This window comes from Ranitomeya variabilis, chromosome 3 (assembly GCF_051348905.1).
Source record: "Ranitomeya variabilis isolate aRanVar5 chromosome 3, aRanVar5.hap1, whole genome shotgun sequence".
NCBI lineage: Eukaryota > Metazoa > Chordata > Amphibia > Anura > Dendrobatidae > Ranitomeya > Ranitomeya variabilis.
The window spans coordinates 64,589,113-64,615,121 of record NC_135234.1 but is presented as its reverse complement, the minus strand read 5'-3'; the positions used below and the strand labels follow the sequence as shown (position 1 = coordinate 64,615,121).

Genomic DNA, 26,009 nt, shown 5'->3' with positions numbered 1-26,009 from the left:
ACGTATTCTCCTCGCACATGTGGAACTGAAAACACGTCTGCAATGTGTCCTCTGTGTGACCATTTAACCGTCCCGGTGGTGTGACTTTCCTTTGTAATGACACGCTGCAACCCCCTTGGTAGCGCTGCCCGTCTTCTGGCATCATTGTTTGGCTGCCTGCGCCTCTGCGGCCGCCCTGACCCACACAACGCCCCTCGGTGTCTTATTTATTGGGACTGCGAGGGTGTGATTGATGGGCAGGATCAGTGCATCAGTTCGCCTGTCCCTCCTCTCCTTCCGCCTTCTTCGGACTGTGCGGCTTCATGGCCGTGGCATGCGATAAGGGATCAGATGACGCCGCACAGTCTGAAGCGGGTGTAAGGACCCGAGTGTGAGAGGCCAACATATGTGCTGCGCCAGGCCCTGAATCCCAGCCCCGCAGTGTTTTAACAATGTTAAGACACTGCGGGGCTGGGATTCATGGTCATCGCGAACCGCACCGGCCGACATTACATGATGCCAGAAGATGGGCAGCGCTAACGGCGCTAGGCCAGGGGATAACACGACAGCGCAGACTCCTGTACAGCAAATAACAACGCTCGGGAGGCTGCACCCAGCACCAAGGTGGGATTCTTGACACCTGTGCTGCGTCTCATTACAAAGGGAACTCTCGCCTCCATTACACAGTTTGACTGTATAAAGGGCTAAATGTTATACGTGTTTCATTCAGCGTGTGCAAGGAGAAAAATTAAAAGAGCAACCTTTGACTTGTGCAGCACTACTGCTGCATAAGCTGTGGCTCTTCTACTTTCTAACCCCTGAGGGGGGGTTAAAGGTGACCTTTGAAATCGGTTCAAGTAGGCTTCGGCCTACACTCTGCTCCACCTGCAGAGCCCGGGCTCCAACAACGCTAGTTGCTGTCCGGAAGTGCTGGCTGCACAGAGCCAAACACCTCGCCAATGTGTCAGTGGGGTCCAGCACCGCCAGCTGTTCCCCTGCTGTGTAGCCGGCAACGTGTCCTGCAAAAGCCACGCAGACACAACACACCCAAAGCTGCCGCCAGTGCAGGCTTCGGCCTACACTCCCCTCCCCCTGCTCCTCCTCCTCCTGCTCCTCCTCCTGCTGACCCTGGGCTCTAACACACCGCCAGTTGGGGCCCAGATGTGCTAGCTGCACAGAGAAAAACACCAGCCAATGTGTCAGTGGGGTCCAGCACCGCCAGCTGTTCCCCTGCTGTGCAGCCGGCAACGTGTCCTGCAAAAGCCACGCAGACACAAGAACTGAAATTGAAGGGAACCTGTCCCCCCTCCCCCAGGCGTTTTTACGTTATCCAGCCACCTTGTACAGCGGTAATGCTGCATGTGTGCAAGGTGGCTCAGAAACGTATTCTCCTCGCACATGTGGAACTGAAAACACGTCTGCAATGTGTCCTCTGTGTGACCATTTAACCGTCCCGGTGGTGTGACTTTCCTTTGTAATGACACGCTGCAACCCCCTTGGTAGCGCTGCCCGTCTTCTGGCATCATTGTTTGGCTGCCTGCGCCTCTGCGGCCGCCCTGACCCACACAACGCCCCTCGGTGTCTTATTTATTGGGACTGCGAGGGTGTGATTGATGGGCAGGATCAGTGCATCAGTTCGCCTGTCCCTCCTCTCCTTCCGCCTTCTTCGGACTGTGCGGCTTCATGGCCGTGGCATGCGATAAGGGATCAGATGACGCCGCACAGTCTGAAGCGGGTGTAAGGACCCGAGTGTGAGAGGCCAACATATGTGCTGCGCCAGGCCCTGAATCCCAGCCCCGCAGTGTTTTAACAATGTTAAGACACTGCGGGGCTGGGATTCATGGTCATCGCGAACCGCACCGGCCGACATTACATGATGCCAGAAGATGGGCAGCGCTAACGGCGCTAGGCCAGGGGATAACACGACAGCGCAGACTCCTGTACAGCAAATAACAACGCTCGGGAGGCTGCACCCAGCACCAAGGTGGGATTCTTGACACCTGTGCTGCGTCTCATTACAAAGGGAACTCTCGCCTCCATTACACAGTTTGACTGTATAAAGGGCTAAATGTTATACGTGTTTCATTCAGCGTGTGCAAGGAGAAAAATTAAAAGAGCAACCTTTGACTTGTGCAGCACTACTGCTGCATAAGCTGTGGCTCTTCTACTTTCTAACCCCTGAGGGGGGGTTAAAGGTGACCTTTGAAATCGGTTCAAGTAGGCTTCGGCCTACACTCTGCTCCACCTGCAGAGCCCGGGCTCCAACAACGCTAGTTGCTGTCCGGAAGTGCTGGCTGCACAGAGCCAAACACCTCGCCAATGTGTCAGTGGGGTCCAGCACCGCCAGCTGTTCCCCTGCTGTGTAGCCGGCAACGTGTCCTGCAAAAGCCACGCAGACACAACACACCCAAAGCTGCCGCCAGTGCAGGCTTCGGCCTACACTCCCCTCCCCCTGCTCCTCCTCCTCCTGCTCCTCCTCCTGCTGACCCTGGGCTCTAACACACCGCCAGTTGGGGCCCAGATGTGCTAGCTGCACAGAGAAAAACACCAGCCAATGTGTCAGTGGGGTCCAGCACCGCCAGCTGTTCCCCTGCTGTGCAGCCGGCAACGTGTCCTGCAAAAGCCACGCAGACACAAGAACTGAAATTGAAGGGAACCTGTCCCCCCTCCCCCAGGCGTTTTTACGTTATCCAGCCACCTTGTACAGCGGTAATGCTGCATGTGTGCAAGGTGGCTCAGAAACGTATTCTCCTCGCACATGTGGAACTGAAAACACGTCTGCAATGTGTCCTCTGTGTGACCATTTAACCGTCCCGGTGGTGTGACTTTCCTTTGTAATGACACGCTGCAACCCCCTTGGTAGCGCTGCCCGTCTTCTGGCATCATTGTTTGGCTGCCTGCGCCTCTGCGGCCGCCCTGACCCACACAACGCCCCTCGGTGTCTTATTTATTGGGACTGCGAGGGTGTGATTGATGGGCAGGATCAGTGCATCAGTTCGCCTGTCCCTCCTCTCCTTCCGCCTTCTTCGGACTGTGCGGCTTCATGGCCGTGGCATGCGATAAGGGATCAGATGACGCCGCACAGTCTGAAGCGGGTGTAAGGACCCGAGTGTGAGAGGCCAACATATGTGCTGCGCCAGGCCCTGAATCCCAGCCCCGCAGTGTTTTAACAATGTTAAGACACTGCGGGGCTGGGATTCATGGTCATCGCGAACCGCACCGGCCGACATTACATGATGCCAGAAGATGGGCAGCGCTAACGGCGCTAGGCCAGGGGATAACACGACAGCGCAGACTCCTGTACAGCAAATAACAACGCTCGGGAGGCTGCACCCAGCACCAAGGTGGGATTCTTGACACCTGTGCTGCGTCTCATTACAAAGGGAACTCTCGCCTCCATTACACAGTTTGACTGTATAAAGGGCTAAATGTTATACGTGTTTCATTCAGCGTGTGCAAGGAGAAAAATTAAAAGAGCAACCTTTGACTTGTGCAGCACTACTGCTGCATAAGCTGTGGCTCTTCTACTTTCTAACCCCTGAGGGGGGGTTAAAGGTGACCTTTGAAATCGGTTCAAGTAGGCTTCGGCCTACACTCTGCTCCACCTGCAGAGCCCGGGCTCCAACAACGCTAGTTGCTGTCCGGAAGTGCTGGCTGCACAGAGCCAAACACCTCGCCAATGTGTCAGTGGGGTCCAGCACCGCCAGCTGTTCCCCTGCTGTGTAGCCGGCAACGTGTCCTGCAAAAGCCACGCAGACACAACACACCCAAAGCTGCCGCCAGTGCAGGCTTCGGCCTACACTCCCCTCCCCCTGCTCCTCCTCCTCCTGCTCCTCCTCCTGCTGACCCTGGGCTCTAACACACCGCCAGTTGGGGCCCAGATGTGCTAGCTGCACAGAGAAAAACACCAGCCAATGTGTCAGTGGGGTCCAGCACCGCCAGCTGTTCCCCTGCTGTGCAGCCGGCAACGTGTCCTGCAAAAGCCACGCAGACACAAGAACTGAAATTGAAGGGAACCTGTCCCCCCTCCCCCAGGCGTTTTTACGTTATCCAGCCACCTTGTACAGCGGTAATGCTGCATGTGTGCAAGGTGGCTCAGAAACGTATTCTCCTCGCACATGTGGAACTGAAAACACGTCTGCAATGTGTCCTCTGTGTGACCATTTAACCGTCCCGGTGGTGTGACTTTCCTTTGTAATGACACGCTGCAACCCCCTTGGTAGCGCTGCCCGTCTTCTGGCATCATTGTTTGGCTGCCTGCGCCTCTGCGGCCGCCCTGACCCACACAACGCCCCTCGGTGTCTTATTTATTGGGACTGCGAGGGTGTGATTGATGGGCAGGATCAGTGCATCAGTTCGCCTGTCCCTCCTCTCCTTCCGCCTTCTTCGGACTGTGCGGCTTCATGGCCGTGGCATGCGATAAGGGATCAGATGACGCCGCACAGTCTGAAGCGGGTGTAAGGACCCGAGTGTGAGAGGCCAACATATGTGCTGCGCCAGGCCCTGAATCCCAGCCCCGCAGTGTTTTAACAATGTTAAGACACTGCGGGGCTGGGATTCATGGTCATCGCGAACCGCACCGGCCGACATTACATGATGCCAGAAGATGGGCAGCGCTAACGGCGCTAGGCCAGGGGATAACACGACAGCGCAGACTCCTGTACAGCAAGTAACAACGCTCGGGAGGCTGCACCCAGCACCAAGGTGGGATTCTTGACACCTGTGCTGCGTCTCATTACAAAGGGAACTCTCGCCTCCATTACACAGTTTGACTGTATAAAGGGCTAAATGTTATACGTGTTTCATTCAGCGTGTGCAAGGAGAAAAATTAAAAGAGCAACCTTTGACTTGTGCAGCACTACTGCTGCATAAGCTGTGGCTCTTCTACTTTCTAACCCCTGAGGGGGGGTTAAAGGTGACCTTTGAAATCGGTTCAAGTAGGCTTCGGCCTACACTCTGCTCCACCTGCAGAGCCCGGGCTCCAACAACGCTAGTTGCTGTCCGGAAGTGCTGGCTGCACAGAGCCAAACACCTCGCCAATGTGTCAGTGGGGTCCAGCACCGCCAGCTGTTCCCCTGCTGTGTAGCCGGCAACGTGTCCTGCAAAAGCCACGCAGACACAACACACCCAAAGCTGCCGCCAGTGCAGGCTTCGGCCTACACTCCCCTCCCCCTGCTCCTCCTCCTCCTGCTCCTCCTCCTGCTGACCCTGGGCTCTAACACACCGCCAGTTGGGGCCCAGATGTGCTAGCTGCACAGAGAAAAACACCAGCCAATGTGTCAGTGGGGTCCAGCACCGCCAGCTGTTCCCCTGCTGTGCAGCCGGCAACGTGTCCTGCAAAAGCCACGCAGACACAAGAACTGAAATTGAAGGGAACCTGTCCCCCCTCCCCCAGGCGTTTTTACGTTATCCAGCCACCTTGTACAGCGGTAATGCTGCATGTGTGCAAGGTGGCTCAGAAACGTATTCTCCTCGCACATGTGGAACTGAAAACACGTCTGCAATGTGTCCTCTGTGTGACCATTTAACCGTCCCGGTGGTGTGACTTTCCTTTGTAATGACACGCTGCAACCCCCTTGGTAGCGCTGCCCGTCTTCTGGCATCATTGTTTGGCTGCCTGCGCCTCTGCGGCCGCCCTGACCCACACAACGCCCCTCGGTGTCTTATTTATTGGGACTGCGAGGGTGTGATTGATGGGCAGGATCAGTGCATCAGTTCGCCTGTCCCTCCTCTCCTTCCGCCTTCTTCGGACTGTGCGGCTTCATGGCCGTGGCATGCGATAAGGGATCAGATGACGCCGCACAGTCTGAAGCGGGTGTAAGGACCCGAGTGTGAGAGGCCAACATATGTGCTGCGCCAGGCCCTGAATCCCAGCCCCGCAGTGTTTTAACAATGTTAAGACACTGCGGGGCTGGGATTCATGGTCATCGCGAACCGCACCGGCCGACATTACATGATGCCAGAAGATGGGCAGCGCTAACGGCGCTAGGCCAGGGGATAACACGACAGCGCAGACTCCTGTACAGCAAATAACAACGCTCGGGAGGCTGCACCCAGCACCAAGGTGGGATTCTTGACACCTGTGCTGCGTCTCATTACAAAGGGAACTCTCGCCTCCATTACACAGTTTGACTGTATAAAGGGCTAAATGTTATACGTGTTTCATTCAGCGTGTGCAAGGAGAAAAATTAAAAGAGCAACCTTTGACTTGTGCAGCACTACTGCTGCATAAGCTGTGGCTCTTCTACTTTCTAACCCCTGAGGGGGGGTTAAAGGTGACCTTTGAAATCGGTTCAAGTAGGCTTCGGCCTACACTCTGCTCCACCTGCAGAGCCCGGGCTCCAACAACGCTAGTTGCTGTCCGGAAGTGCTGGCTGCACAGAGCCAAACACCTCGCCAATGTGTCAGTGGGGTCCAGCACCGCCAGCTGTTCCCCTGCTGTGTAGCCGGCAACGTGTCCTGCAAAAGCCACGCAGACACAACACACCCAAAGCTGCCGCCAGTGCAGGCTTCGGCCTACACTCCCCTCCCCCTGCTCCTCCTCCTCCTGCTCCTCCTCCTGCTGACCCTGGGCTCTAACACACCGCCAGTTGGGGCCCAGATGTGCTAGCTGCACAGAGAAAAACACCTCGCCAATGTGTCAGTGGGGTCCAGCACCGCCAGCTGTTCCCCTGCTGTGCAGCCGGCATCGTGTCCTGCAAAAGCCACGCAGACACTTGCTCTTGTACCTTCTGCTCCCCATCCTGGTTCCAGTACCGTCAGCTGGTTCCGGGCAGAGCCTTTGGCTTAGGTGCCTCCCTCTGGGTATCCGAGTTCCACCAACGTCAGGTGGTCCTTGGTAGTGCTTTCAGGCACGGGTACCTCCTGCTTAGTAACCGGGTTCCAGTAACGTCAGCTGGTCCTCGGTAGTTCCATTGGCTCTTGGACCTTCGGCTACCCATCCGGGTTCCAGCACCGTCAGCTGGTTCTCGGCAGTGTCTTTTGCTCTTGTACCTTCTGCTCCCCATCCTGGTTCCAGTACCGTCAGCTGGTTCCGGGCAGAGCCTTTGGCTTAGGTGCCTCCCTCTGGGTATCCGAGTTCCACCAACGTCAGGTGGTCCTTGGTAGTGCTTTCAGGCACGGGTACCTCCTGCTTAGTAACCGGGTTCCAGTAACGTCAGCTGGTCCTCGGTAGTTCCATTGGCTCTTGGACCTTCGGGTAGCCATCCGAGTTCCAGTTCCATCAGCTGGTTCTCGGCATTTTCTCAGCCTTCTTGTACCTTCTGCTACATTTCCAAGTTCAAGAGACTAAACACGATGACCCGGAAGAACACCCCTAAGATGACGACGACACCAGAGACGACAACCACCGTGATGACGACGACCCTGGAGACGATGACCCTGAAGACCACCCCGATGACGACGACCCCGGAGACCACCCCGATGACGACGACCCCGGAGACGACGACCCTGGAGACGACGACGACCTGGAAGACCGAGAAGCAGAAGAACAAGAGGCTGCAGAACAAAGAGCAGAAGGACATTAAGCATAACACAAAATATCAGAGCAAAAAAATATTATGTAAATTATAAGCAGAAGAAGACTAAGCAGTGTATGGGGGTGAGTCCGTTCCTCCTCGTGGTGCCCCTGGATAAAGCCTGATGCTGCAGGCCAAACTGAACGCGGACAAATGTAACTGGTTTGTGACAGGCAGAACGGAAGGTGTAATCTTCAAACTTTTATAGATAACAACTACGGGAATGCCTGTCACAAATAAGAATATGATGAAGAAGTTGAATATGATGAAGATAATAGTAAAATAAAAAGAATATGAACAATGTAACCCAAAAAATAATAGGTAGAAGATGAAGAAGAAGATGAATAAGGTGAAGAAGTTGATGTCAAAGAAGCTGATGATGAGGATAATTAAGAAGAAAGCGTGGGAGAAGTAAAAAAGAAGGTGAAGGGCGTGGAAGTAGTGAAACATCAATATCTGACATAAAAAAAAAAAAAAATAACATAGTCAAATTCTTTCTAACGCCAAACTTCAAAAAAAAAAATTAAAAATCCTGCTATTCTATTACATTGGGCTAAACCTCTGTCCCTTTAATATCTCCGCCACGTCCCCCAATACATCCTACATTATTCTTAGTTGTTTTCCTTCATGTAGAATGAACCTACAAGTTTATAAAGGGTTTATTTTAATTCCGATATTTTCGTCCCATTGACTTGCATTGGGATCGGGTATCGGTATCGGATTGGATCCGATATTTTGACGGTATCGGCCGATACTTTCCGATACCGATACTTTCCGATATCGGAAAGTATCGCTCAACACTAGTCATAAATACTCGGAGACCACCCGAGCATGCTCTGGAAAACCCGAGCAACGAGTATACTTGCTCATCACTAGTGACTAGCAGTGATGTCATCAAGATCACTGACGGACACTGAGGCTGCATTCCCAGCCAGGCCAATGAACTGCAGTAACCTCGGTGAGATCACCGCTAGTACAGTGAGAAAAAGGCTCACGGTGCAGAGGCGAGTTCACCGGGAGAATGTCACTGTGGTGAATTTGAACTGCAGTGAACATTTAATAGATGCGCCTTTTCTGGGCGGCTGTGAGCTGCAATTTTTTTGGTGGGGGGGCAATATCCATGGCCACTTACCAGTCTGAGAATACCAGCCCCCAGCTGTCTGCATTAGCTTGGCTGGTTGTCAAAAATGGGGAGACCCCAGGCTGGTTTTTTAAAATTATTTATTTAAATAATTTAAAAAAATACAGCGTGGTGACCCTTTTATTTTTGATAACCAGCCTTGCTGAAACTGACAGCTGAGGGTTGCAGCCCCAAGCTGTGAGTGTTGCCTGGCTGGTTATCAAAAATACAGGGGAACCCACACTATTTTTTCTTTAAATTATATATTTATAGCGCAGGCGCCAGCTGATCAATACTCCCATAAGCTGATCCTGCTCTCTCTGTTATTAGCGGCAGCAGGCAGCAGCTGATGGGAGCAATAGTCCCATCAGCCAACACCAGTGACTGGAGGTAAACTTTATACCGCCGATCACAGCTGCACACTCATGCTGTCTTTTGACAGCGCGGGAACCGCGTCGACCGGCGGTGATGATTTCCCTGTGGTTAGAAGCGGTGTTTGTTGGGCTATCATGCACCTGACAGCACGACAAACACCCAGTGTTCGGGAGAACGAACCCGAATAGTAACACGGACATCCTGGTAAAGTCCGTGTTCGGTGTCCATGCCCGAACAGTAGGTGTTTGAAATGGACGCCAAATTTTACTGTTCAGGTTCGCCCATGTCTAAATGCATTATTCTCTCTACCTTTGAAATGTACTCAATGGCATTGGCTGCCATTGGCTGCAACACAACCCCAAAGCATGATTCATCCACCATCATGTTTAATGGTGGCTAGATGTTCTTCTCCAGAAATTCTGTGCCCTGTTCTATTTTAACATCATCCGTCCACAGGACTTGTTTCCAAAATACATCAGGCTTGTTTAGATGTTCTTTTGCATAGTTCTGAAGGCCATATTTGTGCCAGTGTCACAGAACAGTAGAACAATGTACCACAACTCCAGAGTCTGCTAAATCTTACTATAGGACTTTTCCGGTCAAGTGGAGACTCTGATTTGCCTCTTTAGCAAACCTACAAACAGCTCTCACTGAAATTTTGCTTAGCTTTCCAGACCTTATTTTGATGTTCCTTTGATGTCATTTCTTTTTTACTTTTCAAACTGAGGAAAGGGCAACTTAAAAATGTTTTGCTATCTTCTTTTAGCCTTCTCCTGCTGTGTGGGCCTCCACCATTTATATTTTTAGAATGTTAGGCAGCTGCATAGAAGAACCCATGGCTATTGTTTTTGGGCACAAGGTTAAAGGGGGCTATGTTTTTATAAAGCTGGGAAATTTGCATCACATGGACTTTCCTAACAATGCTAGTGAACAACCCATAAAACTACATGGCTAAGTAAGATCTGAGCACACAAATCTCCAGGGGTGCCAAAAATGTTGCATCAGCCTATTTTTCCTTTTGTAATTTTTAAAATGTAAAAAAAACAACATTTTTTTGCCTTAAATATAAAGGAAATGTGTCATCTTTAACCTTAGCCCTTTTAGAGATCATTTCATCTTCAACTTGCTTAACAGTGCACAACAACAGTAATTTTGACCAGGGGTGCCCAAACTTTTCCATTCCACTATATGTTTTGGGCATATTTGTTGAACACAGTGTGCAAATGCAGTGTATACTAAGCATACCAAGCATATTGAGAAATTAAACAAGTCTTACCTTTATATCCTTATTTAGATGATTATCTTGATGAGATTGTTCGATTTTACCTACAACACAAGAGATTATATATTAAATTATATTATTTGGCCAATATAACACTGAAAAGTTGAAAACCAACAAAATGTTTTTTTTCGTAATTTTACATTTCCTATTTGTAAAAGGGTTAATTTTTATTTAACAAAGACAAAAGAAAATTTGCAACATTTCAGGCATTTAAATGCGACCATCTACTTCACAAAGACTGCATATTGCAAAATTTTATTTTATTTATTTTTTGCTAATTTGTTTTACTAGTTCAATTTTCCACCTCGACACACCACGCCACAGAGCCGTGTTGTAGTTTGGAGCATTTCTAGTTAACTTTTTTTTGGAAAAGAGGAGACTTGAATTTTGTAAAAAAGAAAGAATAAAACAAAACACACATTTATCCTTTTGCATACCTGTTTTACTAGTCCAATTTGACAACCTTATGTTCCCCAACAATACTGTAGGCTTTTGGCAGATTTTGCTTTCTGGATGTGTACCTACCTATCAATGTAGCATTTTTGGTTATGGCTTTTTTGTTTGGGGGTGGGGGGATGAATAATGTTTAAAATAAAGAAGAAGAAATTTAGTTGTCGAATTTGATAACCATACATGCCAAAATATTACTGCTGGCTACTGACTCATCTTGCTTTCTGGCGTGAACATAACTGGCATTTTATTTTATCTCCTTTTGTAAATTTTCATAATTAAAACAAATAAAATAGATCTACACATTTAACTATACAGGCGGGTCTGTGTTAACACAACTATTTAAGTAGTCAAATTTGAGACCCGTATATGCAGCACCAATACTATGGATGGGCCATTGTTGCATTAGGCATCTTGTGTCCCCTATGAAGCATTTTTTGTTAATCTTTTTTGTAAAGGGTTGAATAAGAATGGTTAAACCTTTTTGGAAATATTATACTTTTGAACAAAATGTTTGATAAAAGAAAAAGTCGCACAGGCAATGGACGGGGAACTTTATAGGGCAAAAACCTGGCACCACAGCTAATAATATGGGAGCGGCAGCACTACAGCTACCATTGGTACCAGCCATCTAGGCAACTGTACTACCAAACAATTGGCCAGTGTGCTTGTAGGGAAGAAGTGTAGGGTGTAATTGAAAATTTGGAACATCACTTGCCTCAATCACTGCAGGATGATGATACTTCTGAGAGCAATGCCGTCAGTTTGAGTCCATATCTGCACAGTCTTCATCCTCCACCTCAGTAGCACTTTATTTTTTACATAGTGGACTTTAAATTTTATCAGTGACAACTAGTCCTCTAACCCATAGCACCCCTGAGGGCTAAGATAGATATTTAATCTTTTACATGTAGGTACAGAAACAACTGAGATGCAGTTGAAGTGTAGTGTCATGGGATTACCGCAACAGAGAAGAGCCAGTAGACCACAGTGTCTGACTGCTCCTACTCCTGCACTGAAAAGAAGAACTTCACCTTCTTTTTAAATGGTGTTAATTTATTTTGGCTTTACGGTTAGCCACTCCTATCCTATATAATCTTGGTCCTGACTGAAACACATCATCAGAGCTAGCTTATGCTGCATTGTTGGGAAGAAAATTGCTTGGCGCTTATATGTGAAGGAGTTTGGTGGTTTATCTGTGACTGTTGCTTGGGTTTGTAAGTGTGATAATTCCCTTTCCTCCTCTTACTTTGGTTTTTCCCCATCCTCCACTCCCCGGTGCATTCCTCTGTTATACGTGAGTGAATATTTGTATGCATGGTATTTTCAGTTGCTCTTGTTCGTATTGCCTTGTTTGTCTGGTTGGTGTACTGTGGTGCACGGTTGCTCCCCTCTTCCCTCGGTGGGGGAAGGGAACAGACGGAGGGCGGATACAGGAGATAAGGCAAGGTTGCTGGCCCCTGCAACTTCAACTTCAGAAGTAAACCGGGGAACAGGGCGAGCTAGGGCACTCCCTAGTGTTAGAGACCCTGGTCCTGGGTCACCCAACATCCGTCGTGACATGTAGACTTTCAGTTTTAATTAAAGAGGTTGAACAAAAATATCCTGTGAAATATTTATGAATCACAACCATTTTTCTACAAAGCCTCCTCATTTCAGGGGCCCAAGAGTAATTTAACTCCTTCAGCCCCCAAGCCTGTTTTCACCTCCAAGACCAGGCCAAATTTTACAATTCTGACCAGTGTCATTTTATGTGGTAATAACTATGGAATGCTTCAAGAGAAGGTTTTTTTCGTGACATATTGTAGTTAATAATAATGGAGCGCCCCCACACCGCCGCAGGGCCTAGGGGTACCCGGAGCCGGGCCTCTAGGTCTCAGTCCTGGGGTTGTCACGGTGGCTAGACCTGGTCCGTGGCCCTGTCTGTCAGTGGGGGACGTCCGGTGCAATAAGCGGTAATAATGGTGCAGTTGTGGGGTGCAAGTCGCGGTAAATAACGAGGAAACCAGGTTGCAGTCTCTTTACCTCTTTACTGAAGGTTTTGGAGACCTCAGTCCAGAGCGCTGTTAACTGGGTTGTCAGAGACCGGCCGGTCCAAAGGCACATCAGGAGTCCTCTTTACAGGTGGGAATCAGTGTCTACCTTCTAGCGCTGGATGTTGTAGTTCTTCCCTGCTGAGCTCCCGGGATAGTCCTCACAACTGTTTCTGTCTGTCTCTATTTGTTCGTTCTCTTCGTCCTCCAGGTGATATGGTAGGACGCACCCGTATGACGGGGTAGGCCTGGAGTTCTTCCGGGACCCTAGAGTCGCCCCTCTCCCACAGCTGCCTCCGTTGTCTGCTTAGGTGTTAAGTGGGACAGCCAACCTGTAATTAGCTGTCCGGCCGTGGTTTGCAGTGTACTTAAAGTCTCTTACTTGCTCGGCGTTCCGGCCACCGACTGTTTGCGCCTCAGAAGGATGTTGCCTCGGTCTAACAGCACGACTCCTTCTGGTCCCAATACTTCTTTACTGTATTCCCGTTGTGCACTGGTTAGTTCTGCTCTGAGGAGTCTGCCAGGATCCCATCCCTGACAGGTCCTCTCACTAGCTCTTCCCAGCTACTTCTCTCTGTCTTCCTGTCCAACCCCCAGTTTTACCATAGTGTGAGGAGTGGCCTACTAGATAAGACCGCCCCCCCTGGTGGCCGGAGTGTGAAGTGTAGTGAGGTGTTACCTGGTCAGAGAAACTCCTTTAGTGCAATCAGCCGTACCATAGCTCCCCATAGTGGCGGAGCCACAGTACTGCAACAACCAGGACTCTGGGGTGCTGCACTCCCCCCCCGGTTAAATCCAGTACTCCGGGACTGGGAAAACAAGAACAATAATACATGTTAACAGAAAACACACAAATTTTTGAAATAGCATAACAATTGAACATAACAATGCTTCCCTTTACGGGAGGTGAGGATTCTTGAACGTTGCAAAAGTTAGGTCATGCACAGTTTATGACTCTCAGTTCAGTGGTTGAAACAGCGGGGACCCCGGGTAAACAAAGGGGTCCCCCCTTATGAAAGTTTTTGAGCAATTCACCGTCCATTACTCTATTGTCCATTTAAAACCTGTAACAAAAATACACACAAAAAACATTCTTAACTAAAGAGCAGCCCTTATTAATACCTCCAAGGTTTGTAGCGGAGGGGAGTTTGGTTTTGAGTGCTGCATGTGGACCTTCGCAGCACAGGGGTTGCTATTGGCCTAACAGGGCCCGCTATGCTTGCTACCGCTGGTGTAGTGCACTGTCTTCTAGCTACACTTCTAGTGAGTCGGGGTAGCACTGGCAGGTTAGGGCTCTCAGAGCTGCTGCTATCAACAGTGGGTACAGCAGATTCACCGATAGCAGAGGGAGGATTTGTCGGTTCAACGGTTGGCAGGGCTTCATCAGGTAAGGCTTGTTGAGGTAGTGGAGCCAGATGATCTGGTACCACCATTGTTTCTGGCGGGTCCGGCTGTTGAAACATTACGACAGGTACCACAACGGCTTGGTTTATCTGAGTCCAGGACTGGGGAAAGTCACCAAGGACAGTATGGAACATTTTCTCCTTTTCCACCGGCGGGGAGATTTCTGGGGCCGTGCCCCTCTCTTTCAATTTATCAGGGCAGACCTTAAGGTGATCCCTGGATACCGCTGTCGAGGTCTCCCCTCTGTCCTTGCTGATGAGACAGACCTTAGTGTTGTCGAAGTCGGATGGCAAGATGGTATACGGCTCCGCTTCCCATTGGTCATCGAGCTTGTGTAACCTCCTCTTTCGTTTAAGCACTTGCTCACCAGGTGACAGGGGAATCGCAGGAGCGTGTTGATTGTAGTCCCTTTCCTGTTTCTGCCTAGCCTGGGCGAGACTTCTCTCCACACACTCCTGTACTTCGCGGTATCTTCGCTGCCTTTCTGTATCCCAATCTGCCTCCGGCGAGGTATCTTCGGGTACTAGGACCCCCATGTCCAGATCAACGGGTAACCGACTAGATCTTCCTCGCATCAGGTACGCCGGAGTACAGTTGGTGGAACTTACTGGGATGTGGTTGTACATATCCACCAGGTCAGGCAACTTTGTCGGCCACAGGTTCCGTTCCTCCACAGGCAAGGTCTTCAATAAATCGATTACTACCTGGTTCATCTTCTCGCACATCCCGTTGGTTTGAGGGTGGTACGGGGTGGTTCTGATTTTCTTACACCCGTACAGCTGGCAGAATTCTTGGAACACTTCCGCTTCGAATGCAGGCCCCTGATCGGTCAGTACTTTCTCTGGGTAGCCATGGGGCCTACAAAAGTGCTGCTGGAAGGCCCTGGCGGCAGTCCTAGCCGTTAGATCCTTGACAGGCACAACCACCAAAAATCTGGAGTAGTGGTCCACGATGGTAAGGGCGTAGATATAGCCCGACCGGCTAGGTGTCAGCTTCACATGATCCAGCGCGACCAATTCGAGCGGCCGTTTGGTGATGATAGGCCGCAGGGGAGCCCGTTGACTGTCACGGTCCTTCCTGCGCAGACTACATGGACCACACTCCCGACACCACTTCTCAATGGTTCTCTTCATGCCAATCCAATAGAACCTCCCTCGGAGCAGCTTCTCTAGCTTCCTCCATCCGAAGTGTCCGGCTCCATCATGGTAGGCTCCCAGAACCATGGGCGCATCTCGCCTTGGCACCACTATCTGCCACACCAATTCATGAGTACGTGGGTCGATGCTCCTCCTGCACAGCTTGCCATCATGGATAAACAGTTTGCTTCTCCCCTTCCACAGCTGTTGGGTTTCTTGTGGATCATCTGGGCCAGGGTGCAACCCAGCCTGCGTCAAGAGCTCCTTCACCTGACGGACCGCGGGGTCACTATCCTGGGTTTCTGCCCATCCGTGGTGGGGCAGGGGATTCAGCGTGGCATCCGGTTGGTTCTTGTGCCTGTTCTTCACATGGTGGGAGTTCTGAGTGGCTTTGGGGCGATGGAAGGCAGGCAGCTCCACCTCTTCAAGTGCCTCCGGGTCTTCTCCCACTTCTGGTAAATTGGGCATTCGGGACAGGGCATCGGCATTGGCATTCTGGTGTCCTGCCCGATATTTGATGGTGAAATCATAGTTGGACAGCCGGGCCATCCACCGCTGTTCCAAAGCCCCGAGTTTGGCAGTATCCAGATGCGTTAGCGGATTGTTGTCCGTGAAGACGGTGAATTTCGCGGAGGCCAGGTAGTGCTTGAACCTCTCTGTCACTGCCCAGACAAGGGCAAGGAATTCCAGTTTGAAGGAACTGTAGTTGTCAGGGTTCCTTTCCGTGGGACGGAGTTTCCTGCTGGCATAAGCGATCACTCTTTCTTTGCCTTTCTGGACTTGAGACAGCACGGCTCCTAGTCCCATATTACTGGCATCTGTGTACAGCACAAACGGTTGGTCGTATTCGGGGTAAGCCAGTACCTCTTCTCCCATCAGCGCCGACTTCAAGCAGGTGAAGGACTCCTCCAGCTCCCCGTTCCAGTCAAAGGGGGTGTTCTTCCCCTTGGTCTACTTTGGTTGGCCCACCAACAGGTTTTGCAAGGGTGCGGCCTTCTTGGTGAAGTCTTTAATGAACCTCCGGTAATAGCCTACCAGCCCGAGGAACTGCCGGACTTCGTGGAGGTCACTGGGCTTTGGCCAGTCCTTGATCACTGTGACCTTGTCGGGGTCTGGGGCCACTCCTTCAGCGCTCACCACATGGCCCAGGTACTGCACTTTAGGTTTCAGCAGATGACACTTGGAGGGTTTCACTTTTAGGCCGAAGTTGGACAAGGCTTCAAACACCTCGGCCAGGTGCTTCAGATGGTCTTCGTAGGTTTTAGAGAAGACTATGACGTCATCCAGATATAGCAGCACGGTTTCAAAGTTCAGGTGGCCCAGGCAGCACTCCATCATCCTCTGGAATGTTCCGGGAGCATTGCACAATCCGAAGGGCATGTAGTTGAACTCACAGAGACCCATTGGCGTCGTGAAGGCCGTCTTCTCTTTGTCCGCCTCCGCTACAGGAACCTGCCAGTACCCACTGGTGAGATCTAAGGTAGAGAAGTAGTTAGCAGATTTTAAGGCAGCCAGAGACTCCTCTATCCTAGGCAGTGGGTATGCGTCCTTATGTGTAATGCGATTCAACTGCCTGTAATCAACACACATCCTCATTGTACCATCTTTCTTTTTAACAAGGACTAACGGAGCTGCCCAGGGGCTACAGCTGTCTCTCACCACCCCAGCCTCCTTCATTTCCCGCAACATGTCCTTGGCACACTGGTAATGAGCTGGGGGTACAGGGCGATATCTCTCTTTTATGGGTCGGTGATCTCCCGTGGGGATGTGATGTTGGATCCCTTTCACCTGCCCAAAATCTGAGGGGTGTTTGCTGAATACCTGCTCGTACTCGTGTACCACCCTGTAAGCCCCCTGTATTTGATGAGATGGGGTAGAGTCAGTGCCCACATGCAATTCCCGACACCAGTCTTTCGAGTGCTCTGCAGAACCTTTGTTCTCCGCCACGTTTGACGGGACCAAGGGTTCAGGTGTCTGTATTACACTATTATTGACAGTGAACAGTTTGGCGAGCGTGGTATACTTGGTTAGGTAGACCTCTTCCTCCCCACAATTGAGGACACGTACGGGCACTCTCCCCTGACGGACGTCGACCACCCCCCGGGCTGTCAGAACAGTAGGCCTATTGTCTGAATATACGGGTTCTACCAAGGCCTGGTAGTCCTTACCCCTGAGGCCTATGGCTGCTCGACACCATATTAACATTTCACTCTTGGGGGGTATCGCGATGGGGTTTGAATCACTCACAGTGACACGACCAATCTCACCACCAGTCAGCTCTACCTGCTGTCTCTGCATCAGAGCTCTGATTTCCTTCTGCAGGGCACGTTGCTCACTGTGGCCAGCGGTTTCTGCCACCTGTTGCAACAAAACAATCACTTCTGCAAGACAATTTTCTATAACATTAGTACCAAGAGTCATCATGGGATTACATTCTCGACGATCAATATCAACAATCACAATCCCTTGGGCTTTCAATTCCACCCGCCCCACTTTGATGGTGACCTCCTTATACCCCACTTGTGGCAACGGCTGACCATAACTGGCGATTATGGTGAAATCATCGTCAGGGCCACGAGTAATATCAGCGTCCTCTCAATACCGTTTGTAGAGCACGTAAGGTATAGTCGTCACCTGAGAACCGGTGTCCAGCAAAGCATTCAAGGGGATTCCATCAATCACTACAGGGAGAACTGGTCGTCCTCCAATATACTTGGTTCTCCAATGCTGCGGGCCTGACCGTCCTACTCCTGGGGGTTGGCCCTTTGCCCCAGGGGTTGCTCGTTTAAAGGACAGTACCTTGCAAGATGGCCCACCTGGTGACATCGGCGGCAGATGGGTCGTCCGTCCTGATGGAAACGATCGCTGTCCCGGCCTCTGGTCGGTGGGGTCCTCTTCTGTCGCGTCCAGGGAACATCCTCTGGTCCGGAGGCTAGCTGGATCTTTTTCTTGGGGGCCTCCTGTAGGGACTGCACCGTCCGGGCTAGGGCAGCAACGGTCTTGGTCAGCTCCTGCATCTGAAGACGGAGTCCTGCAGGGGAGTCGTCCTCGAAGCTCTGGGCGTCGGCCTCCGCGGCAACTGGGGTATCCGATGCCACCTCCTGGTGGTATGTGAGAGCGGGGCGCCTGGATGGTATTGCGCGGCTGGGCTGTCGCTCCTGCAATGCCTGGATAGCTTTATCTTTGAACTGCGCAAAAGTCAAGTCTGGATTTTGCATGGCCAGGAAGTGCAATTGGCCCCGCTGGTGACTGCACAGGAGCCCCTCAATGAACCGCTCCTTCAGAAGTTTATCCTCATCCTGCATGCTGCCGGGGTCACTCTGCTTAATGGCCCGCATCGCCTCATGGAGATTAAGGGCATAGTCCCGCAAGCTATCCCGTGGCCTCTGTTTGCATCCATAAAAAGTCAGTTTAATTTCCGTAGCAGTGCGAGTATCGAAGGTAGCTTTAAGCTTTGCAAAAATCTGCTGTGCAGTTCCTTTATCCTCAGCGGGCCAGGATTTCAATTCTCTCAGAGCCGCCCCAAAGAGTTGGCCAATTATCATATGAACCTTCTGGGGCTCTGTCAGGGGATAGAACTCGAGCAGGCTGCAGAGCCCTTCCTTAAAGTCAGTGAATATATGCAACTCCCCAGAGTATCGTGGGAGCCAGGCCGCTCCGGGCAGGTACGGCATAGAAAAGGGCATTATGGCTTTTGTGCTAGCGGCAGTGTCCGGCTGGCTGAGGGGAACAGCGGGTTCTGCGGCAACCGGTGGTGGTATTAGGGCCGCGGCTTCGCCCGCTGCGTGGACCGGGGCTGCCCCTGCGTCCGCGGCTGCCACCTCCTCTCCTCCCGACTCGGACATGGCTGTACCTTCCTCCCACTAACCTGCCGGAGGACGGAGTTCCTCTTCCAGGATTGGCGCCTTACCGCGCTTTCCGTTCCGCGCTTCTTTTGGCTGGTTCCGCCCACGTAGCTAAGGCTCCTCCCTCCGTGCGCGGCAATGGCGAATTTTGGCGGCAAATGGCACAGCACACAGTCTTTTCAATAAAGTACAGTCCAAGCACAATAAATCACAGTTCCAAGGCACACATGACCTGATTCTTCAGGCTTAAGTAGATCCTGTTCGTGACGCCAAGTTGGAGCGCCCCCACACCGCCGCAGGGCCTAGGGGTACCCGGAGCCGGGCCTCTAGGTCTCAGTCCTGGGGTTGTCACGGTGGCTAGACCTGGTCCGTGGCCCTGTCTGTCAGTGGGGGACGTCCGGTGCAATAAGCGGTAATAATGGTGCAGTTGTGGGGTGCAAGTCGCGGTAAATAACGAGGAAACCAGGTTGCAGTCTCTTTACCTCTTTACTGAAGGTTTTGGAGACCTCAGTCCAGAGCGCTGTTAACTGGGTTGTCAGAGACCGGCCGGTCCAAAGGCACATCAGGAGTCCTCTTTACAGGTGGGAATCAGTGTCTACCTTCTAGCGCTGGATGTTGTAGTTCTTCCCTGCTGAGCTCCCGGGATAGTCCTCACAACTGTTTCTGTCTGTCTCTATTTGTTCGTTCTCTTCGTCCTCCAGGTGATATGGTAGGACGCACCCGTATGACGGGGTAGGCCTGGAGTTCTTCCGGGACCCTAGAGTCGCCCCTCTCCCACAGCTGCCTCCGTTGTCTGCTTAGGTGTTAAGTGGGACAGCCAACCTGTAATTAGCTGTCCGGCCGTGGTTTGCAGTGTACTTAAAGTCTCTTACTTGCTCGGCGTTCCGGCCACCGACTGTTTGCGCCTCAGAAGGATGTTGCCTCGGTCTAACAGCACGACTCCTTCTGGTCCCAATACTTCTTTACTGTATTCCCGTTGTGCACTGGTTAGTTCTGCTCTGAGGAGTCTGCCAGGATCCCATCCCTGACAGGTCCTCTCACTAGCTCTTCCCAGCTACTTCTCTCTGTCTTCCTGTCCAACCCCCAGTTTTACCATAGTGTGAGGAGTGGCCTACTAGATAGGACCGCCCCCCCTGGTGGCCGGAGTGTGAAGTGTAGTGAGGTGTTACCTGGTCAGAGAAACTCCTTTAGTGCAATCAGCCGTACCATAGCTCCCCATAGTGGCGGAGCCACAGTACTGCAACAACCAGGACTCTGGGGTGCTGCAATAATAATCCTTATTTTTATATAGCGCTAACATATTCTGCAGCGCTTTACAGACATTATCTTCGCTGTTCCCGATGGGGCTCACAATCTAAATTCCCTATCAGTATGTCTTTGGAATGTGGGAGGAAACAGGAGAACCCGGAGGAAACCCACGCAACCACGGAGAGAATATACAAACTCCTTGCAGATGTTGTCCTTGGTGGGATTTGAACCCAGGACTCCAGCGCTGCATTGCTATCCACTGAGCCACCGTGCTGCCCATGGTAGTGGTAAAATTTCTTCAATATGACTTGTGCTTATTTGTGAAAAACATGGAAATTTTGTAAAAATTTAGAAAATTTTAATTTTTATGCCCATAAATCAGAGTTATGTCACACAAAATAGTTAATAAATAACATTTCCCACATGTGAACTTTACATCAGCACTATTTTAGAAACATAATTTTGTTTTGGAAGGAAGTTAGAAGGGTTAAAAGTTGACCAGCGATTTCTCATGATTTCAACAAAATTTACAAACCATTTTTTGTGGCAAAATTACATTTTAAGTGACTTTAAGTGGTCTATGTGACAGAAAATACCCAAAGGTGACACCATTCTAAAAACTGCACATCTCAAAGTGCTCAAAACCGGATTCAAGAAGTTTATTAACTCTTCAGGTGCTTCACATGAATTTTTAGAATGTAAGAGGAAAAAAATGAACATTTAACTTTTTTTCACTAAAATTTTACTTTAGAACCTTTTTTACACTTTCACAAAACAGGAAATGAACCCCAATATTTGTTGTGCAATTTCTCCTGAGCATGAATAAACCCCATATGTAGGTGAAACCACTGTTTGGGCACTTGGCAGGGCTCGAAAGATAAGGAGCGCCATTTGACATTTTGAATGCAAAATTTGCAGGAATAATTAGCGGAAGCTATATCACGTTTGAAGAGCCCCTAATGTGTCTAAACAGTGGAAACCCCCCATAGGTAGCACCATTTGGAAACTTGACCCATCAGGGAACTAATCTAGATGTGTGCTGAGCTCCTTGAATCCCCAGGTGCTTCACAGGTTTATAACGTAGAGCCGGGAAAAAAAAAAAATCAGATTTTTAAACAAAACATTTTTTTTACTCTCAAATGTTTTATTTTCAGAAGGAAACAGGAAAAAATGAAACCAAAAACTTGTACAATTTCTCCTGAGTTTACAGATACCCCATATGTGGTGAAATACTACGGTACAGTGGGTACTGAAAATATTCAGACCCCTTTAAATTTTTTACTCTTTGTTTCATTGCAGCCAATTGGTAAATTCAAAAAAGTTCTTTTTTTATCATTAATGTACACTCTGCACCACATCTTGACTGAAAAAAACAAATGTAGAAATGTTTGCATATTTATTAAAAAAGAAAAACTGAAATATCACATGGTCCTAAATATTCAGACCATTTGCTCAGACACTCATATTTAAGTCACATGGTGTCCATATCCTTGTGATCCTCCTTGAGATGGTTCTACTCCTTCATTGGAGGCCTGCTGTGTTTTATTAATCTGATAGGACTTGATTTGGAAAGGCACATACCTGTCTATATAAGACCTCACAGCTCACAGTGCATGTCAGACCAAATGAGAATCATGAGGTCAAAGGAACTGGCCAAGGAGCTCAGAGACAGAATTGTGGCAAGGCACAGATCTGGCCAAGGTTACAACAGAATTTCTGCAGTACTTAAGGTTCCTAAGAGCACAGTGGCCTCCATAATCCTTAAATGGAAGAAGTTTGGGACTCTTTCTAGACCTGGCCGTCCAGTCAAACTGAGCAGTCATGGGAGAAGAGCCTTGGTAAGAGAGGTAAAGAAGAACCCCAAGATCACTGTGGCTGAGCTCCAGAGATTCAGTAGGGAGATGGGAGAAAGTTCCACAAAGTCAACTATCGCTGCAGCCCTCCACCAGTCGAGCGTTTATGGCAGAGTGGCCCGATGGAAGCCTCTCCTCAGTCCAAGGCATATGAAAGCCTGCATAGAGTTTGCTAAAAAATCACATGAAGGACTCCCAGACTAAGAGAAATAATATTCTCTGGTCTGATGAGATGAAGATAGACCTTTTTGGTGATAATTCTAAGCGGTATGTGTGGAGAAAAACAGGCACAGCTCATCATCTGCTCAATACAATCCCAACAGCGAAACATGGTGGTGGCAGCATCATGTTATGTGGGTGTTTTTCAGCTGCAGGAACAGGATGATTGTTTGCCATTGAAACATGAATGTGGCCAAGTACAGAGATATCCTGGATGAAAACCTCTTCCAGAGTGCTCTGGACCTCAGACTTGGTCGAAGGTTCACCTTCCAACAGACAATGACCCTAAGCACACAGCGAAAATAACAAAGAAGTGGCTTCAGAACAACTCAAAACATCCAAAGTGACCCTGATCAAAAGTTTACATACCCTGGTGATTTTGGTCTGATAACATGCACAGAAGTTGAAACAAATGGGTTTGACTGGCTACTAAAGGTAACATCCTCACCTGTGACCTGTTCGCTTGTAATCCGTGTGTGTGCATAAAAGCTAAGTAATCCTAATCCTAATCTAAGTTTCTGGGATCCAGACAGACTCTTGCATCTTTCATCCAGCCACTGACATTTCTGGAATGTGAGTCATGGCTAAAGCAAAAGAATTGTCAATGGGTCTATGGGAAAAATTAGTTGAACTGCATAAAACAGGAAAGGGGTGCAAAAAATATCAAAGGAATTTATAATGCCAGTCAGCATCATTCAAACTGTGATTAACAAATGGAAAATCAGGGGCTCTGTAAGAACAAAACCACAGTCAGGTAGACCAACAAAAATTTCATTCACAACGGCCAGTAAAATTGTTCGGGATGCAAAGAGAAACCTACAAATAACATCAGCTGAAATACTGTGGTGTGGCTGTTTAAAGATGCACAAAAAGGAGGCACTTGAAGAAAAATGGGCTGCATGGTCGCCAGAAGAAATCCATTACTGCATAAATGCCACAAAGTATTTTGCCTACAATACGCAAAACAGCACAGAGATATGCCTCAAAACTTCTGAAACAAGGTAATTTGGAGTGATGAGACCAAAATTGAACTTTTTGGCCACAACCATAAACACTACATTTCGAGATAGGTCAACAAGGCCTATGATGAAAGGAACACCATTCCTACTGTAAAGCATGGAGGTGGATCACTGATGTTTAGGGGATGTGTGAGCTACAAAGGCACAGGTAATCTGGTCAAAGTTGAAGGAAAGAAGAATGCAACACGTTATCATTAGTGTTGAGCATTCCGATACTGCAAATATCGGGTATCGGCCGATATTCGCTGTATCGGAATTCCGATACCGAGTTCCGATATTTTTGTGATATCGGAAATCAGAATCGGAAGTTTCTATAAGTTCCCAGGCGTGTGCGGTGCGTATGGTTCCCAGGGTCTGGAGGAGAGGAGACTCTCCTTCAGGCCCTGGGATCCATATTCATGTAAAAAATAAAGAATAAAAATAAAAAATATGGATATACTCACCCCTCCGACGGACCCGGACCTCAGCCGTGCAACCGGCAGCCTCCATTCCTAAGAATGCAGTGAGTGTAGGACCTGCGATGACGTCGCGGCTTGTGATTGGTCACGTGAGCGGTCACATGAGCGGTCACGCGACCAATCACAAGCCGCGACGTCATCGAAGGGCCTTCACTCTGCATTCTTAGGAACGGAGGCAGACGCTTGCAGTGGTGACAGCCAGGGCTAGTCCGAGGGTTGAGTATGTCCATATTTTTTATTTTTATTCTTTATTTTTTACATAAATATGGATCCCAGGGCCTGAAGGAGAGTTTCCTCTCCTTCAGACCCTGGGAACCATCCAGGATCACTTCCGATATTTGTGTCCCATTGACTTGTATTGGTATCGGGTATCAGTATCGGCGATATCCAATATTTTTTGGATATCGGCCGATCAAATCCGATTCCGATACTTTCAAATATCGGAAGGTATCACTCAACACTAGTTATCATCAAATACTGCGCATGGGATGTTCTTGGACATTCCAAAGTGACAACAATCCAAAACACAAGGCCAAGTCGACCTGTCATTGGCTACAGAAAAACAAAGTAAAGGTTCTGGAATGGCCATCTCAGTCTCTTGACCTCATTATCACTGAGCCACACTGGGGAGATCTCAAGCATGCAGTTGATGCTAGACAGCCCAGGAATTTACAGGAACATGAGGCTTTTCTGCAAAGATGAGTGGGCAGCTTTACCATCTGAGAAAATAAAGAACTTCATCTACAACTATCACAAAAGACTTCAAGCTGTAATTGATGTTAGAGGGGGCAATACACGGTATTAAGGAATGGGGTATGTAAACTTTTGATCAGGGTCATTTGGATGTTTTGGGATATCATTATGATTTCAAAAGAGAAAACATGGTATTTTGACAATAAATGACTTCACCCAACCACTAACCATGAGTGAAGAAAAAGTTTTGGTGTTATCATTCATATTCTCTGAAAAAAGGCCAATAAAGCAATAATTCTGCTACAAAGTATACTACAATGTGCAAACTTCACAATTTACAGACAGTAGTGTTAGAAGCCTATTGATATAAAAAGGGTTCAAGTGAATCAGAGGTAAGGTGCAGTATCTGAGACAGACCACTAAACAATGTGTGAAACCAGATAACAGCTTATTGGTAGGGGTGCCAGGTTTTAGACCTCCACAGTGCTTATATTGTTGACCTCTCCATAGAATAGGACTTCAATATGTTAGACCTCAACAACACCATTAAATAATAAAATCAACATAGTTTCAGTAAGGGTACCATCACACAGTGCCATTTTCATCGCTACGACGGCACGATTCGTGACGTTCTAGCGATATCGTTACGATATCGTAGTGTCTGACACGCTACTGCGATCCGGAACCCCGCTGAGAATCGTACATCGTAGCAGATCGTTTGAAACTTTCTTTCGTCGTCTAGTGTCCCGCTGTGGCGGCATGATTGCATCGTGTGACACAGGTTGTATACAATGTGCGCACAGTAACCAACGGCTTCTACATCGCAAATACGTCATGAAATTATTGCTCCAGCGCCGTGTATTGCAACGTGTGACCGCAGTCTACGACGCTGGAGCGATAATCATACGACGCTGCAACGTCACGAATCGTGCCGTCGTAGCGATGAAAATGGCACTGTGTGACGGTACCCTAAGGCACAAAAATTACTTACAGTTACTCAGTGCCTGACAGAGTAGTGTGGTCTGCATCTCTGAATGTTTCATGAAATCTCCCATCAGCCTGGATTGAAAGTCTTGTTGCTGATGGAGAACTTGTTCGTGAAATCTGTTTTGTTGCTGTTGTCTCTGCTCTTCTTGTGTGTGTTGATGTTTCATTTGGTCTAGAAAGGTATTTAATACTATGTTTTGGTACTCTTGTTGTTGCTTGTGATGTTCAGTCATAAACTTCATAAACAATTCCACACAAATCTAAAATACAAGAAAGAGAGAGCTTGAGAAAGGCTTCAAATGAGAAGATGAAGCATTGCATGTATTTGTATGAATAAAGCTTGGTTACATAAAGTCAAACAATTCGTACTGTAAATGAATAGACATTCCCA

The 26,009-nt window shown here is 49.1% G+C and overlaps 1 protein-coding gene across 1 annotated transcript in view; it reads right to left on the bottom strand.

Moving 5' to 3' along the window:
* Positions 1-26,009, bottom strand: part of LOC143817947 (uncharacterized) — a 119,051-nt gene that overhangs the window by 33,302 nt on the left and 59,740 nt on the right. Inside the window, exons 6-7 of the mRNA XM_077299409.1 lie at positions 25,623-25,878; positions 10,268-10,317 (exon numbers count right to left, since the gene is read on the bottom strand). Of these exons, the coding sequence (XP_077155524.1) occupies positions 10,268-10,317; positions 25,623-25,878 (306 nt within the window). The remainder of the gene's footprint in view (positions 1-10,267; positions 10,318-25,622; positions 25,879-26,009) is intronic.